Raw genomic sequence first — 13,062 nt, forward strand, 5'->3', positions numbered from 1 at the left:
GAGAGATACACGAGGGTCAAAATAAGGGGGCCATCCCCTCACATAATATTGGCCCAGGTGATTGGGTTTGGGTAAAACGGCACCAATCTAAAGTATTAGAACCTAGATGGAAAGGCCCTTATGTTGTTCTCCTTACCACTCCTACCGCTGTCAAGGTCGACGGGATTGGACCCTGGGTTCACTGCAATCACGTGCGGATCTGAGGGGAGTCTTCCCCGGGGAAGGACCCCTGGGGAAATACCCACAATTCGGGCCATGGGGGGGCCATAGGGACCGGGAGAAAACTCGGCGAAGAAGGGTTCCTCGCTTGCCCAGGCAACATAAGAAATAACTGGAAAACCTGTGGTGGCATGGAAAGCTATTATTACAGGAGCTGGAGCTGTGTAACCTCTTGTGATGGGCCCCGGGAATGGGACATAGGAAACAGATTTGGTAGCCCCGACTGTGGTGCAATCCCCAGGGCCAAGTACCTCAGATACAGGTGCAATTTAACCAAGCTTCACTCTCTGCAAGGCCAAGGGCTTTCCTCCTTACGAGCTGCTGTAGATGCTATGCAGACCATACAAGAGTGGTAAGAGAATCTATGTCAAAAGTGAGAGAGGGACTGGCGCAATGAAAGAGAGAACGGGAAGCCCAGCAGAGATGGTTTGAGTCTTGGTTTCAATGGTCCCCCTGGCTGACTACCTTAATTTCCACCTTCCTGGGTCCACTTATAGTGTCAGTGACCCAAGATGGAAAAGAGGAAGATTCCTCTACTTGAAAAACAGACAGGGGGGAATGTGAGGTGAGCAGAAGTAATGCCATGGCAGGCAGCTTAGATTAGGAGTAGGCCTTCCTACTTCTGGGTGGTAAGATTATCAGGCCACCTGGATCAGCTTTCGATTAACACTGACCGCTGTTTGCCAATTAGGAACGGGGCGGAAACCCCCGGGAAAGTCCCGTGCACGTGAAAGTTTTGACCGATGAAATTGCTTTGCAATCCGCTTAAACCAACTACCAATGGCGTGTGCTCACCCTATAAATTTGTGTAACAGCTTGGGCTCGGGGCTCTCTGACCCCGCACCACTGCGTTGGATGCGGCAGGAGTCCTGACTCGAGTCAGCAATAAACTTCCTTTTGTGTGAGTTGCATTGTCTTGGAGGCCTTCTCTCTTCCTGCTCGGGGATTCCGACAACGGGCATAACAGACCTCCTGTCTTCTCATACGTGTTCATACATGTACACATGCACACACTCACACACACACACTCTACCGTTTATCCCACTGTCAATGATAAAACTGAGGGCCAAGGAGGCCCACCCCTGTGCCAGGGGGCAGAGTGGGCTTTCTCCGTCTAACCAACACCCAACAGGCTGTTTATGCCCATTCCGGTGACCCCAGGCCTCTCACCCTCAACTCTTTCTGCCCTAGGCTGTGTCCTCCCACGCTAAGTCTCAGACCCATGACTACATGTCTCTCTGGGCCCTGTTTTCAGGCCTCTCCACCTCCATCCTCAGCCCTGCAGATGGCATCTCAAACTCCACAAGGAGACTGCCAAGGAGGGAGACGGAGAACCCACAACTCGGAAGGGCGAGAACCAGGAATTCCTGGAATCAGATGTCAGGGAACCCCTTGCAGAGCCTGGCAGATCTACATGACACCATGGTCCCCTCTGTCCCATCTCAGGCTTCCCCCTACCCCACCCGCAGGGCAAATACCACTCAGCAAGGACGTTGGCTCCTACTCTGGAAATCAGCAGAGGCCTTGGAACTAAGGAGAACCCACAGCATCCTGTCAGGAAGCCCACCTGTCCCTCACGGGGGACGTCTTGACCTTAACTCTCATGCTCCACTGGTCAGGATCCCCTCCCACCTCCTCCATCCCAGGCACTCTGCTCTCTCCAGGGATTCTGGGCGCCAGCCCCCTGGGTTCTTCCTGTGTAGCCCCGGGTTAAGGGTGCGGTCAAGTCACATCTATTAACTTTCCCTTAGGACTGTGCCATGCTTCAGACTTGCTGCTGGTCATCCCACCTCCTGAATCTCTCCTAAGTTCACACAAACAGACCCAAGGAACTAGCAGCATCTTTATAACACACAAGCCAACTCCAGCCCAGCTCTTGCCAGGCTGAAGGCTAACCTCTAGAAAAGCTGACAGCACCCCCTCTTGGCTCGCCTTCTCTCACCTTCCAGCCATGGCGGGGCTTCCCTCATTCTGCTCACCTTGTCCTTGCCCCGCCCCCCTGTGGCTTTAGATCACTGCATCCCAGGAACCACTCATTCTCCCCTTACCCCTAAGTCCCCTTCCTCGTCTCCTGTCTGCCTCTCCCGTGGTCCTGGAGTGATGGCTTTCCTCCCGGGCTCCCTGCCCCTCCCTACTGTTCCTCTCCCTGGTGCCTTGCCCTTTTGGGTGTCCTCCTCTTTACACCCCTTGGTACTCAGCTTAGGGGACCTCCTTCCACCCGTGCTCAAATGCCCATCCTGGGAGGATGAATCCTGATGCTTCCCGCCTGTCTGATTCTCTCCTGAACTTCCCCTGAGCAGATCCTTAACCTGCCTCCTGGAAACCATGCAAGTCTCATATCAACCCTCTGTTTAAATCCCTTTAAAGCTGCCTAGGACACTATGGAACTTTCCCAGAACCCTCGCTGAGCCCCAGGCCCCCGGTTCTCCAGCGGCTCCATCATGGCCCCATGCTCTCTGCAGCTCCTCACTGTCTGCTCCAGTTGTGCCAATTTCTTTCCCTTTCTTGAAAATGCTCCCCTCACTTTTTCTCTTGCTGGGAACACTCTGCTCTCTGTTTACCCACAACCTTCTACCTTTCCTTTGTTGGCAGCACTGCAATCCCCTCCTCCAGGAAGCCTTCCCTGACTTCCCGCTGAGTCTGGTCCTCCCCTCTCAGCCTCCAATTCCTTTGTTCATCACCCATCTTCCCCATTATATTCTAAGTCCCATGAGGGCCATTGCTGCAAAAATCGTTATGGCTTGAGTGGCTTTGTGGTTTAGAGTGTTCCTCTGACATCCATCTGGTTGGGATCACATCTTGCTGGCAGTAATTTCTAGCTGTGTGGCCTTGGGGGAATTACCGAGCCTCTCTGTTCCTCAGTTTCCCCATTGGTAAAATGGGATGAGTAACAGCAAGTGTCTCATGTGACACAAGGACTAAATGGGTTATTCCAGGTAGAGGTCTTAGCAGCTTGCTTGGAGGAGAGATCTCTTCCAAGAGACGTCAGTTGTGGGTGATGTCGTCATTACTGTGTGCTCTTCCTAGAGATCTCACAGCCCCTGTACATCAGGGGGATGAAGGGCTGTGTGTTGCTCTTATTACACGATGTGTGTTCACTGCTCTTTCACTCCTAGGACCACCGTAGTGGCAGCTGATGGAGATCCTCTGTCAGGGGAGGAGGTAGGACTGGCCGGGCAGTGGAGGAGCTCAGCTGGGAACCTGGAAGTCGCTGGTCTCCCAGGTTGGGGAGCTGGTGGGCAGAGGGGTGATCCTGGGGGAGGAGGCCCAGCTCAGCCGCAGGAAGGAGGGGTCCAGGGGCTGTGCCCGCAGAGGGCAGGGTCAGAGCCCCTGCATGTAGGCACGAGGGGACAGCCCAGGTCCTGGGGAGGGAGGAGTGAACCTTGACCTGGACCCAGAGCCCCCGGAAGTGGTCATCGGCAGCAAGGGCCCCACCCAGTCCTAGTCCTGAGGTCCAGTGGGCCTGGTCACAGGCTCAAAGCCTGCTCCTGGGCTTGCTGGTGAGGCTGAGGCAGAGGGGCCCAGAGGTGGGGTGGGCTGAACGTATGTGGCAGGTCAAGGGGCTTGGCCTTGGGGCCCAGCAGCAGGGTGGAGACACACAGGTAAGCATCCAGTCCAAGGAAGGTGCTTTATTGTTGTTCCGTGGCTCAGAGCCTCCTTGTCACCAGGCATACAGCCCCTGGGCACACGGAGCCCCTAGCATTGTCGCTGTCACCTTTCAAGGATGAGCAGGTGGGGCCAGGCAGTTGCAGGGGGCGGGGCCTGCCTCGGTGCACAGGGGCCAGGCTGCTCCCAGGGACCTGGGCACCCAGCTTCTTAGGGAGGAGGGGAGCTCTAGGCTTCCTTGGGGTTGGTGACTTTGCCCAAAAAGATGATGCTCTGAGTGTCTTTGTGCAATATGGAAATCAGAAATGGCCTGTTGAAACTGATAGTTAACTCGTTAGGTATCAAGGATGAACCCAACACTAGGACAGCTGTGGCAGCAGCTCCTTCCGTGCCCTCCTCGCCCACGTCGAGCACGGCCTTGTGGACCACCTGTGGGGACACCAAACATTACCCACTGGAGTCGGGGGAGGCAGGGTGTGAGCAGGGGCCTGAGTGCCTCTGGAGACCGACATTCATCCACCTGCTCCTGGTCTGTCACTGCGCTGTCAACCTGTTCAATCTGTCTGTCCTCCCATCCAACTGTCAGCTGGTTTGTTGCTGTGATGCATGGATGTGGAAAGTGAAGCTGAGAGTCCTGCGCCCAGGGTCAGAGAGGCAAACAGCAGGGGCTCCTGGATCTGGATCCCTCTCTGAGTCCACAGACTCTGCTGTCCCCCAAGAACCCCCTAGTGTAGGGGAAGGGGCCAGATCGACGCGTTTTTCTTTCAGGGAACTGTCCACAGTCCTTCCATGCTGAAGTTGCACATGAGTGGCACTGCTTTCTGCACCACTGTGGCCCCAGCTGACGTGTCCCTGAGCCCTCAGCTATCTTGCCTAGGATTGGCTTCCCAGCCCTGGACCACGAGGCCCCATGGCCCTGTATCTCCTTTACCAAGCCCTCTGGCAGGTGGGGTGCAGCGGAGATTGCAGGGCTATTCAGCCACCCCCATTCATTCTAACCTCTGCTTCTAGGATGGCAGTGCCAGGACCCCTGGTGTCCTTCTCTCTTGCTCTTAGTATATATTCATCACGCTGACCCTGAGCCATTGTTAGTACCTCTTACCTGCTCTGCCAGTTTCTTCATGCTGGGTAAGAACTATCACCATATTTTATAAATGGAAAAACTGAGGGCCACAGGACTTTAACAATTTGCCTCTTTAGGCGTGAAAAGCAGAGCTTGGCACAGGGTCCACTGATTCCACTCCAGGGGAATTCTTTCCCAGTGATGGACTCCTGGTCACATTATATTTCAGGGAAGGTGGGCATAACTCCCAGTATGATTGCAACCCAGTCCTGGGGAGGGTGATTGATTTATAGGAAATTCAATGAATTTGCAAATTCAGAATTAGCCAAACATCTGCCTGTCTGTCCCTGTTCAAGCTCCTCTAAGAAGGATGAATTGTCCAAAGTTTAGACTTACCTGGGAAACTGCCAGCTTGTGTTCATTTGTGATTCCTGAGAAGTTCGCATTGCTGGTGAAAATTTTCTTCATACCCAGCTGGGAAAGGATGTCTTTCAGCTTATAGTCGCTGGAGATGGAAAACCTTGGCAGCCTGAGTTTATGTATATATCTAGGAAATGAGAAAGATAAACTTGAACTCATGCTGGACACAGTGTCTGCCTTTCTTCCACCTCACAGTTTGATCTGTGGTTTCATTTCCAACCACCTCCTTGACACTGGAAAGATGAACTTCCTTCCTCAGTGTCTAGACCCCTCAGGCTAACTCTCCTTAATTCCTAATTATGCATTTCTGACCGCAGGAGTCTAATGTCCCAGGGATCTAATGCAGGATCCCTGGGTCAGGAGGATCCTCTGGAGAAGGAAATGGCAACCCACTCCAGTAATCTTGCCTGGAGAATTCCATGAACAGAGGAGCCTGGCAGGCTACAGTCGGTGGGGTTGCAAAGAGTCAGGCATGACTGAGCAACTACCACTCACTCAATGTCCCTAGGGCTGGGCTGTGGTATTGCCCACAAAGGTCCCACCTTAAGGCTGCAGGGCAAGGAAAATACCCTCCTCCAACAGGGATTTCACAGTTGCTGGGAGATTGTGCAGGGGAGGCTGCTCCACAGGCACCAGGAAGGCTTCCTGCAGGAGGTGGCATGGAGCCTGAGTCTCAGGGGAGGGGATGGAGCTGACTGGTGAAGAAGAGCCTAGGAGGAGGTGGATCCACTTGCAGGAATGTGGGAAGCCAGAGGGGCTGCTCCACAGCACAAGGGCGGCCTGAGTGTGGGCGGCAGGGAAGGAAGGAGCTGAAAGGGGCTTTGAGGGCACATGGGGGCTGGGGGCTGCAGTCAAGGGACTTGGGGACTTGAATAATCCAATTCAGAGTCTCCATCTGGCCTTCCCAGTTGAGGACAGGACAGCTACAGCTTCTGAGCCAAGCCGCCAGCAGGTTCTTGGAGCAAGAGATGCTGTCTCCCACCCCGAGGCTTCCCTCCCTCTCTGTCAGTCTGTATTTCCTTAAAGACTCTTGTCAGGGTGTCTGGTCTTAGATGCCAAATATGAGGAGGTTGAGACTCCCCTTAAACTGTGGGGTGCCCCCGCACAGCTGCCCACACCCCCTCCCTATCTGCCCCCTTCAGACCCTGGCACAGCACTGCCTCTCCCTCTCCTGTCCCCCTGAGATCGGTCTCCTGAAGCCCACCTCCTGGCCTGTGTGTCTACCCTCGGTTTACCCAGAGCCCGACCCCTCCCCACACTTCCCGGCTCCTCCTGGTCCAGCCCCCAGCGCCCTCTCCCGGGTGACCCCACTGGGCTCCTGGCTGGCCTCCCTGCCTCCTTGCTTGTCCTGTGCTGTCTGCTGTCCACTCAGCACCTTGGGTGATTCTTCTAAAGCATCACTCAGATCTTTTACTCTTTGACTCAAAACCTTGTGATGAATTTCCATTTCCCTTCGACAGTGGGGGAGTCAAGGGGTCTGCAAGGCCCTAGTGACCGTAGTCCTCCCTGAGAACCCCGACCTCACCCAGCTTCCCTCTCACTCCCTCTGCTCTCCTGCTCTGGCCTCACTAATCCTCAACCACGCCAGGCTCGCTCCTGCCTCAGAGGCTTTGCACTGGCTGTTCCTTTGGCCAGCGATGCTTTTCCCGCGACATCCACATGACTCAGTCTCTCACCTCAAACATCACCTAAGGGCTATCCTAATTATAATTACAAACCACCCCTGGGTCCAATTTTCTTTCTCTTTTTCCTTTATTTCCCCTCACCTCACCATTTCCCATCTCTCTGAATACAAAAATTATTTAGTTATTTATTTTTTATCTGTCTCCCCCAATTACAAATTAAGTGCGGTGAAGGTGGGGAATTTAGTGCTTTATTTGCCGACTCAGGATCTAAATTATTCCCTTAGACATTGCATGACCTTCATTAACTAATTCAACAAGTGCTAAGTGGATGAGTGAATAAATGAGTGACTAGGATGGAAAGACAGCTTGTCCTCAGGGCCTGTCTCACCTGAGCCCTCATCTGATCCCGATTCTCTCTCTTCCTCTCCACTGTTAGAAGGTGGAGCCAAAGAAAGAACCGCATCAGCGGTGGGTGATGTGTTGAGAATCCTCCTGGCTCAATACATGTTGATGTAAGAGGGACCCTCAGTCCTCTTGCCCTCCCCTCCTCTGATGTCATCATCCCATGGAAGGAAAAATTTTGGCTTAAAGTCCCTAAGGTAGCAAAAGGCAAAGTTATCTCAGTATGGGTTCTCCCACCACTGTCCCGCCCCCGGACATTCCTGAGGCCCTGATGCTGGGGGTCAGGAGTCCAGGAAGAGGGGGAAGGACCGAGAAGGCAGGTGAACCCACAACTCCGGGTCCAGGGGAGTTACCTGGGGTGCAGGGATTTTCGCCACCTCATCAGCGTCTCCGGGTCCAGCTTGGCTTCCAGGTCCTGCATTTTGCCCTCGTCGGGGAGGATGAGGAGGGCACTGTCGTTACTGGTGTATGTGAGCTCTACCAGCGTGCAGCCCAGCTCCTCGTCCCGGAAGTAAGGGGTTTCCAGGCCAAGGGTCATCATGGGCACCTTCACCCTCGTGTCCTCGCTCACGAGGAAATCTGAGTCATATGTACGGTCAGGATCAAATGGCGTCTTCCACTGGGCTGGAGGAGAAGGAGTAGATGAGGACTCTGAGTACAGGGCTGTGTCCTCTCCCTCTTCTGCCCTGGGCCCTCAGTGGGGAAGACCCTTCCCGCACCAGCTGTGCCCCCTACCACGTGCCTCTAGGGCTGGGCCTGCCAGGGGTGCACATACTCCTGGGAAGATGGGTAAGCCCTTGGGGATGGCGGTGAACCCCACCAGTCAGGATTGAGAAGGGGGGGCGTGAAATAAACCTGGTTAGTTGTACTCCACAGGAAATCAACAGGAATGTGGAAGGAAAGGAGAGACGGGGGTATCTGAGTCTGGGGACAAATGGGACCTCCTGGTCCTTCAAGGGAGTAGGTTAGTGACCAGGGGTTAGTAGTTGACTTTTCAGGGCAGACACACCTCCCTGCAGCCTTGGGAGCCCAGCTGGAACAGGAACCACATGGGGACCCGGAGGGCAGGGCAGGGTCAATAGAGGAGAGGACTCGGGTCTCCACCCAGGAGGATGCATCCTCGCTGAGGCTGGGATTTCTAGAGGAGTTTAGAGCTCTGGGGCTTCATGGAATGTGTATCTACCTCCACCTCCTGCTCTGTTTCCAGCCCTGCCTGTGCCCTCAAGGTTAGAGGCAGGGGTAGACAGAAAGGGAGGCTACTTTGGGTGCCCCTGGGGAAGAGACTTGTAAGGAGAAAGTCCGAAGGTGGAATAGGAAAGGGAAGCACAGAAAACTCAAAAAACAAACATAGCAGGACAGACATGGATGCGTTGCTAAGAATAATTCAGTTCTAAGCTTTCATTTACAGACAACCACTGTGGCCCAAGAGGCCTGCTCTGGACTCTGCCAGGAGTCCGCAGCTCTGGACTAACTTGTCTCCAAGAGTTGGTGTCTCTCTTACACAGCTGACCACATCCTGACTTGATAATCCACCTCTGGGTCCCTATTTGCACAGATGGCTCCCTGTGCAAAATCCATCTGCCTCTACTCCGCCCCTTGTGAATATCCAGCCGAGGTTTGCCATGCTGACCTCCTGACACTGGGACCGGGCATCAGACCAGCTCGAAGCTGGGAGAGGAGCCTGTCTAGGGGGCTCCCTTCTGCAGAGGCTGCTCCCGGATGGTGGCCTGGCCTGTTCCACCCTCAGCTGATAGAGGAGCACGGATGAAGACCCTGGGGATGCGCAGGCTCCTCAGAGTCTGTCTCACCGTGAAGACCACCGGCCTCACCGGGAGGCTCCAGAGACCAAGTCCCCCAGCAGGTCAGAACCAGCCCATGGTGGGCAGAGCTGAGGGTTCCCGCGCGCTCCACCACCACCTTATCAGGAAGGGCACACGCATGAGTGATGGGAATGGGAAGATCCTTCCTCTAGCAGCCGGGTAAGAGTAAGTCAAAACAAGACTCTCCCTCTGCGTCAGACGAAGGGTTAGCAGCTTCCCTGCACTAACGTCCTGTAAAGACCATTGAGTTTGGGAAATCCTTAGACACTCAAATCCAGTGGTTGGGGCAGGGCCTTAGTGCCCGAGCCTCTTAAGCTGAGGGCTGCTGCTGCTGCTGCTGCTAAGTCGCTTCAGTCGTGTCCGACTCTGTGCGACCCCATCCCTGGGATTCTCCAGGCAAGAACACCGGAGTGGGTTGCCACTTCCTTCTCCAATGCATAAAAGTGAAAAGTGAAAGTGAAGTCACTCAGTCATGTCCGACTCTTCGAGACCCCATGGACTGCAGCCTACCAGGCTCCTCCGTCCATGGGATTTTCCAGGCAAGAGTACTAAAGCCTCATAAAATAAGTGTCTGTTCCTCTGAACCCCAAACTAGGCACCCACCTTTAAAGAAGATATAATTCAACAAGATTAAATCTGTGAGCTGGTCATGATCATTGAAGAGCTTCTCAATTTTTCCATGAGTTTTATTCTTCACATATTCATTGATAAGCTTTATGGCAGCTTCGGAATCCTTGAAGTTGATGGGTAAAACCTCAGAGGCGTAAAAAGCCTCAGCATCTTTCCTGAACTTGTCCAGCAGATTTAGCTCCTCTGGCATGAACATGGCATTGCCCACGCTCAGCTGCAGCTCATTGCTGGGCCGACTGAATGTCTGCAGGAGGTGCTGGAAGCCCTGGTGGATTTCTGTCTCCGGGGTCTCTGTAAGGTTGAACTTGAGACCTTCCAGGATCTCCGTCACAGTGGAGCCACGAGCCCCCAGGGACAGGAAGGCCAAGGCTATAGAGATGCTCAGAGGGGAGAAGATGACATTCTTATTGGGGTTCTCCAAAGCCAACTTCTTATAGAGGCTGAAGGCGAAGTCGGTGTTGCTGGAGGCTAATGAGTGGTCATCCACAGATGCCCCTTTGTGCTGTTTTTCAGGGGTCACATTCTCTGGGAGGGAGTGGACACTGGAGCAGAGTCCAGCCACCAGGAGCCCAAGAGCCAGGAGGGTAGACATTCTCTCTGCCCTCATGTCTGAAAAGCAAAGCTCCTTTAAGTCTCTGAGTGTCAGATGACGCCCCATCCCCCACCCGCTATCTCCCATGGTCTCTGCTCTCTTGGACCTGCTGCTTTGTGACCTCCCGGGGGTAGGCACCCTCCTGGGCTCCCAACACCCATGAGGGGGCTCTGGGCTCCCTCTTACCTTTGACCAAGTGCTGTGATTGGTACCAATTTCCCCGGTGGAGAGAGTGGGCAGAGCGGGGAAGGGGCTTTTCCAAGGTCTCACGGCAAGCCGGCAAGCCGTGGAGGAGTGAGGGGGAGGAGCCTGGGGTGCCCGGCTCCAGGGTGGGGAAGCTGCTGATGGGTGTGAGGTGCTGGCCGGTGAGAACCCATCTCCCTTCCGGGAGCAGACACCGTCAGAGAGGCCTGGGAAGCCGGGCCCTTTCCCACCGTGTCCCCTCTCTGTCCCCCCAGGAAGGAGCCCTGCACTCATCAGAGGACACTGCACCTCTCCCCGCCTCTGAGGACAAGGGTGTGACCTCAGGGAGGCGCTCCCGTCGAGGTGCCTGCTCACAGTGAGGGTTCAGGAGAGAGGCCGCGCAGGCAGCGGGCGCCGTGCTGGAGCCTGGCTGCCCTGAGCAGGGCTGGTGCAAAGAACGAGGAGGGCAGAGCATTCTGCTCAGCCCTGCCAGGTGGGCACGTGGGGGGTGTTTCCAACAAGAACCTGGAAAGGCCTCCTAGTGAGGAGAAGCAGGTGAGCTCAGAGTCTCAAGGACCTGGTCGAGGATTTCATTTGGACCACTTGTGAGTGCTGTGTGGTTACGAGCAGTGACTGAACCTCTCTGATCCTCAGTTCCCACCTCCGTCCATCATATGGAATGGCTCAGGTGACATACAGGATGAAGGTGTTGGGCTCCTTAGAGGAGTTCCAGACATGTCACCACCTCCACAAGCGGCACTTTCTAGGACTCAACAAGCCAGACTTGTGATCCCTGGGGACAGAGGAGAGAGCTACTGCCTGGGAAATCTCCAGGAGAGACTGAGGTCAAACTGGTGACCTCAGCAAAGAGGGCTGTTTCCCTTCAGGCTCTGCCCCCTCATCTCAGGATTCAGAGGACAGAGCACTGCTGGGGTGGTGAGGGGGGAAGTGGGGAGACTGAGGAGGGGAGGAGCCTGAGCTGCATCTCAGCCAGAGCCCAGGGGAAAGGCCTTCGGACAAGCCTGAGGACAGAGGCGATCAACTGCCCCAGCTATGTAGTTTGCTCAGGGCTGATGCAATGGTTTCTTTCAAGAAGAGTTAAATATTTTCTTCCAAAATTATCCGGAAGAAAGGGTGCTTTTTTATTTGGCCAGGTTACGGCTCTATTTCTAAGCAGACTCACCTCCCTTCTGCTTGGCCAGGGCCCCTAAAGGCACAGTGGAGCCCAGGAAACCCCCTGGAGAGCCCTCTGTCCAGAGGGATCCACTGCATTAATTCTGTCCCCAGAGCTCTCTGAGAGCAGCGCCCTGTGCCAGGCAAGGAGACGCACCTTAGTGCCCTCGGGAGAGCTCTGACCTGACGGCGGATGCACAGCTGGATGCAGTGCACAGCTGGCTCGAATCACAACCCCAAAGAGTCAGAAGCAGAAACACCCCCGGAAGCCCTGTTGGCATGTCCCTCCCTTTGCAGGATGAACACTGAGACTCAGAAGGACTGGCCTTCAGAGGGCTCAGAAGCCCCCAGCATCGGACACATGTCCTCTCGCCTCCCTCCTGCCTCAGGTTCTACCGACTCCTGACTGAGGCCAGAACCACCCTGGGAAAGGGGTCCCTTGGCTCCCAGTGTGGGAGCATCACGGATTACCTGCCTGGGAGAGCAGGATGTGGGCAGTGGATCCAGGGCCGCCGCCTGCCCGGATGCTGGAGTTTCCCGGGTGTTGCTGTGTATTTATCCTGCAAAGCCCTCCTCCCAGGCTTGTGAAATGTAGGCGGGGACAGCACAGTGTTCTGTCCTCTGACTGGAAATGGGCAGATGACTATTCCTGGTAACAGGTTTCATTAGATCTACTCAAACAATCTCATTTCCGAAATAGCTAACCACAAAATAAGCATACACAAAAAGCCTATCCTGTGTTAGAGTTTTCTTCTGTTTATAAAATACTGATTGAGGAACATGTGACAACTCAGAAAACATCAAATGGGCCATTGAAAATTTCTCCAAATTATTGTTCTTTTTAAAGAATTATTGACTCTTATTAGTGTTTTATTCCTGTTTCTGATATCCTCATTGAGGATCACATAGAAACCCTGAAAATGTGAAGAAGAACTTGGAAAATATCCCCTAGAACTCTATCCCCCAGGAAAATCCCAAGTTAGCATTGTATTGTGTGTCTTTATTGGTCAATTTTCTTTGAAGTGTGTATGTGTGCACGTGTCTTTATGTGATAGGAATCTCCAAACACAAACTCACACTTGTTTTTCTTTGTTTTGTTTTTCATTTGGCCGTGCTGTGTCTTAGTTGAGGCAGGTGGGATCTTTAATTTTGGCATGTGGGATCCCTAACCAGGGATCAAACCCAGGCCCTCTGCATCGGGGTGCTGAGTCTTAGCCACCAGACCACCAGGGAAGGTCCTCACACATGGTTGTTAATATGCTATAAGCTACTTGTATGCAGCTTGATTTGCAAGTTGAGGCACTCGTTTCTCATTCCCACAGGGCTGAT

The 13,062-nt window shown here is 54.1% G+C and overlaps 1 protein-coding gene across 2 annotated transcripts; it reads right to left on the reverse strand.

The window, feature by feature from the left end:
* Positions 1–3,828: 3,828 nt before the first annotated feature.
* Positions 3,829–12,311, reverse strand: LOC110140624 (serpin A3-7-like). Of its 2 annotated transcripts, none has more exons than XM_020899153.2 (5): positions 12,205–12,311; positions 9,759–10,394; positions 7,689–7,959; positions 5,285–5,435; positions 3,829–4,254 (listed from the first exon to the last, which is right to left on the reverse strand). In XM_020899153.2, exons 2-5 carry the CDS (start codon positions 10,390–10,392, stop codon positions 4,054–4,056), a joined length of 1,257 nt encoding a protein of 418 aa, XP_020754812.2. In that variant the 5' UTR covers positions 10,393–10,394; positions 12,205–12,311; the 3' UTR covers positions 3,829–4,053. The 2 variants fall into 2 exon arrangements, with proteins under 2 accessions (XP_020754812.2, XP_020754813.2); XM_020899154.2 differs by having other exon boundaries at positions 12,209–12,302.
* Positions 12,312–13,062: the final 751 nt, after the last annotated feature.

This window comes from Odocoileus virginianus, chromosome 16 (assembly GCF_023699985.2).
Source record: "Odocoileus virginianus isolate 20LAN1187 ecotype Illinois chromosome 16, Ovbor_1.2, whole genome shotgun sequence".
Taxonomy (NCBI): Eukaryota; Metazoa; Chordata; class Mammalia; order Artiodactyla; family Cervidae; genus Odocoileus; species Odocoileus virginianus.

Bases quoted from the DNA above. Each gene is read 5' to 3' on its own strand.
- LOC110140624 (XM_020899153.2), bottom strand. From the start codon at position 10,392: ATGAGGGCAGAGAGAATGTCTACCCTCCTGGCTCTTGGGCTCCTGGTG. The intron at 5,436-7,688 runs GTAACTCCCCTG...CTCATTTCCTAG, and splicing joins CGAAAATCCCTGCACCCCAG to ATATATACATAAACTCAGGC. The intron at 4,255-5,284 runs GTAAGTCTAAAC...GTGTCCCCACAG, and splicing joins ACAAGCTGGCAGTTTCCCAG to GTGGTCCACAAGGCCGTGCT.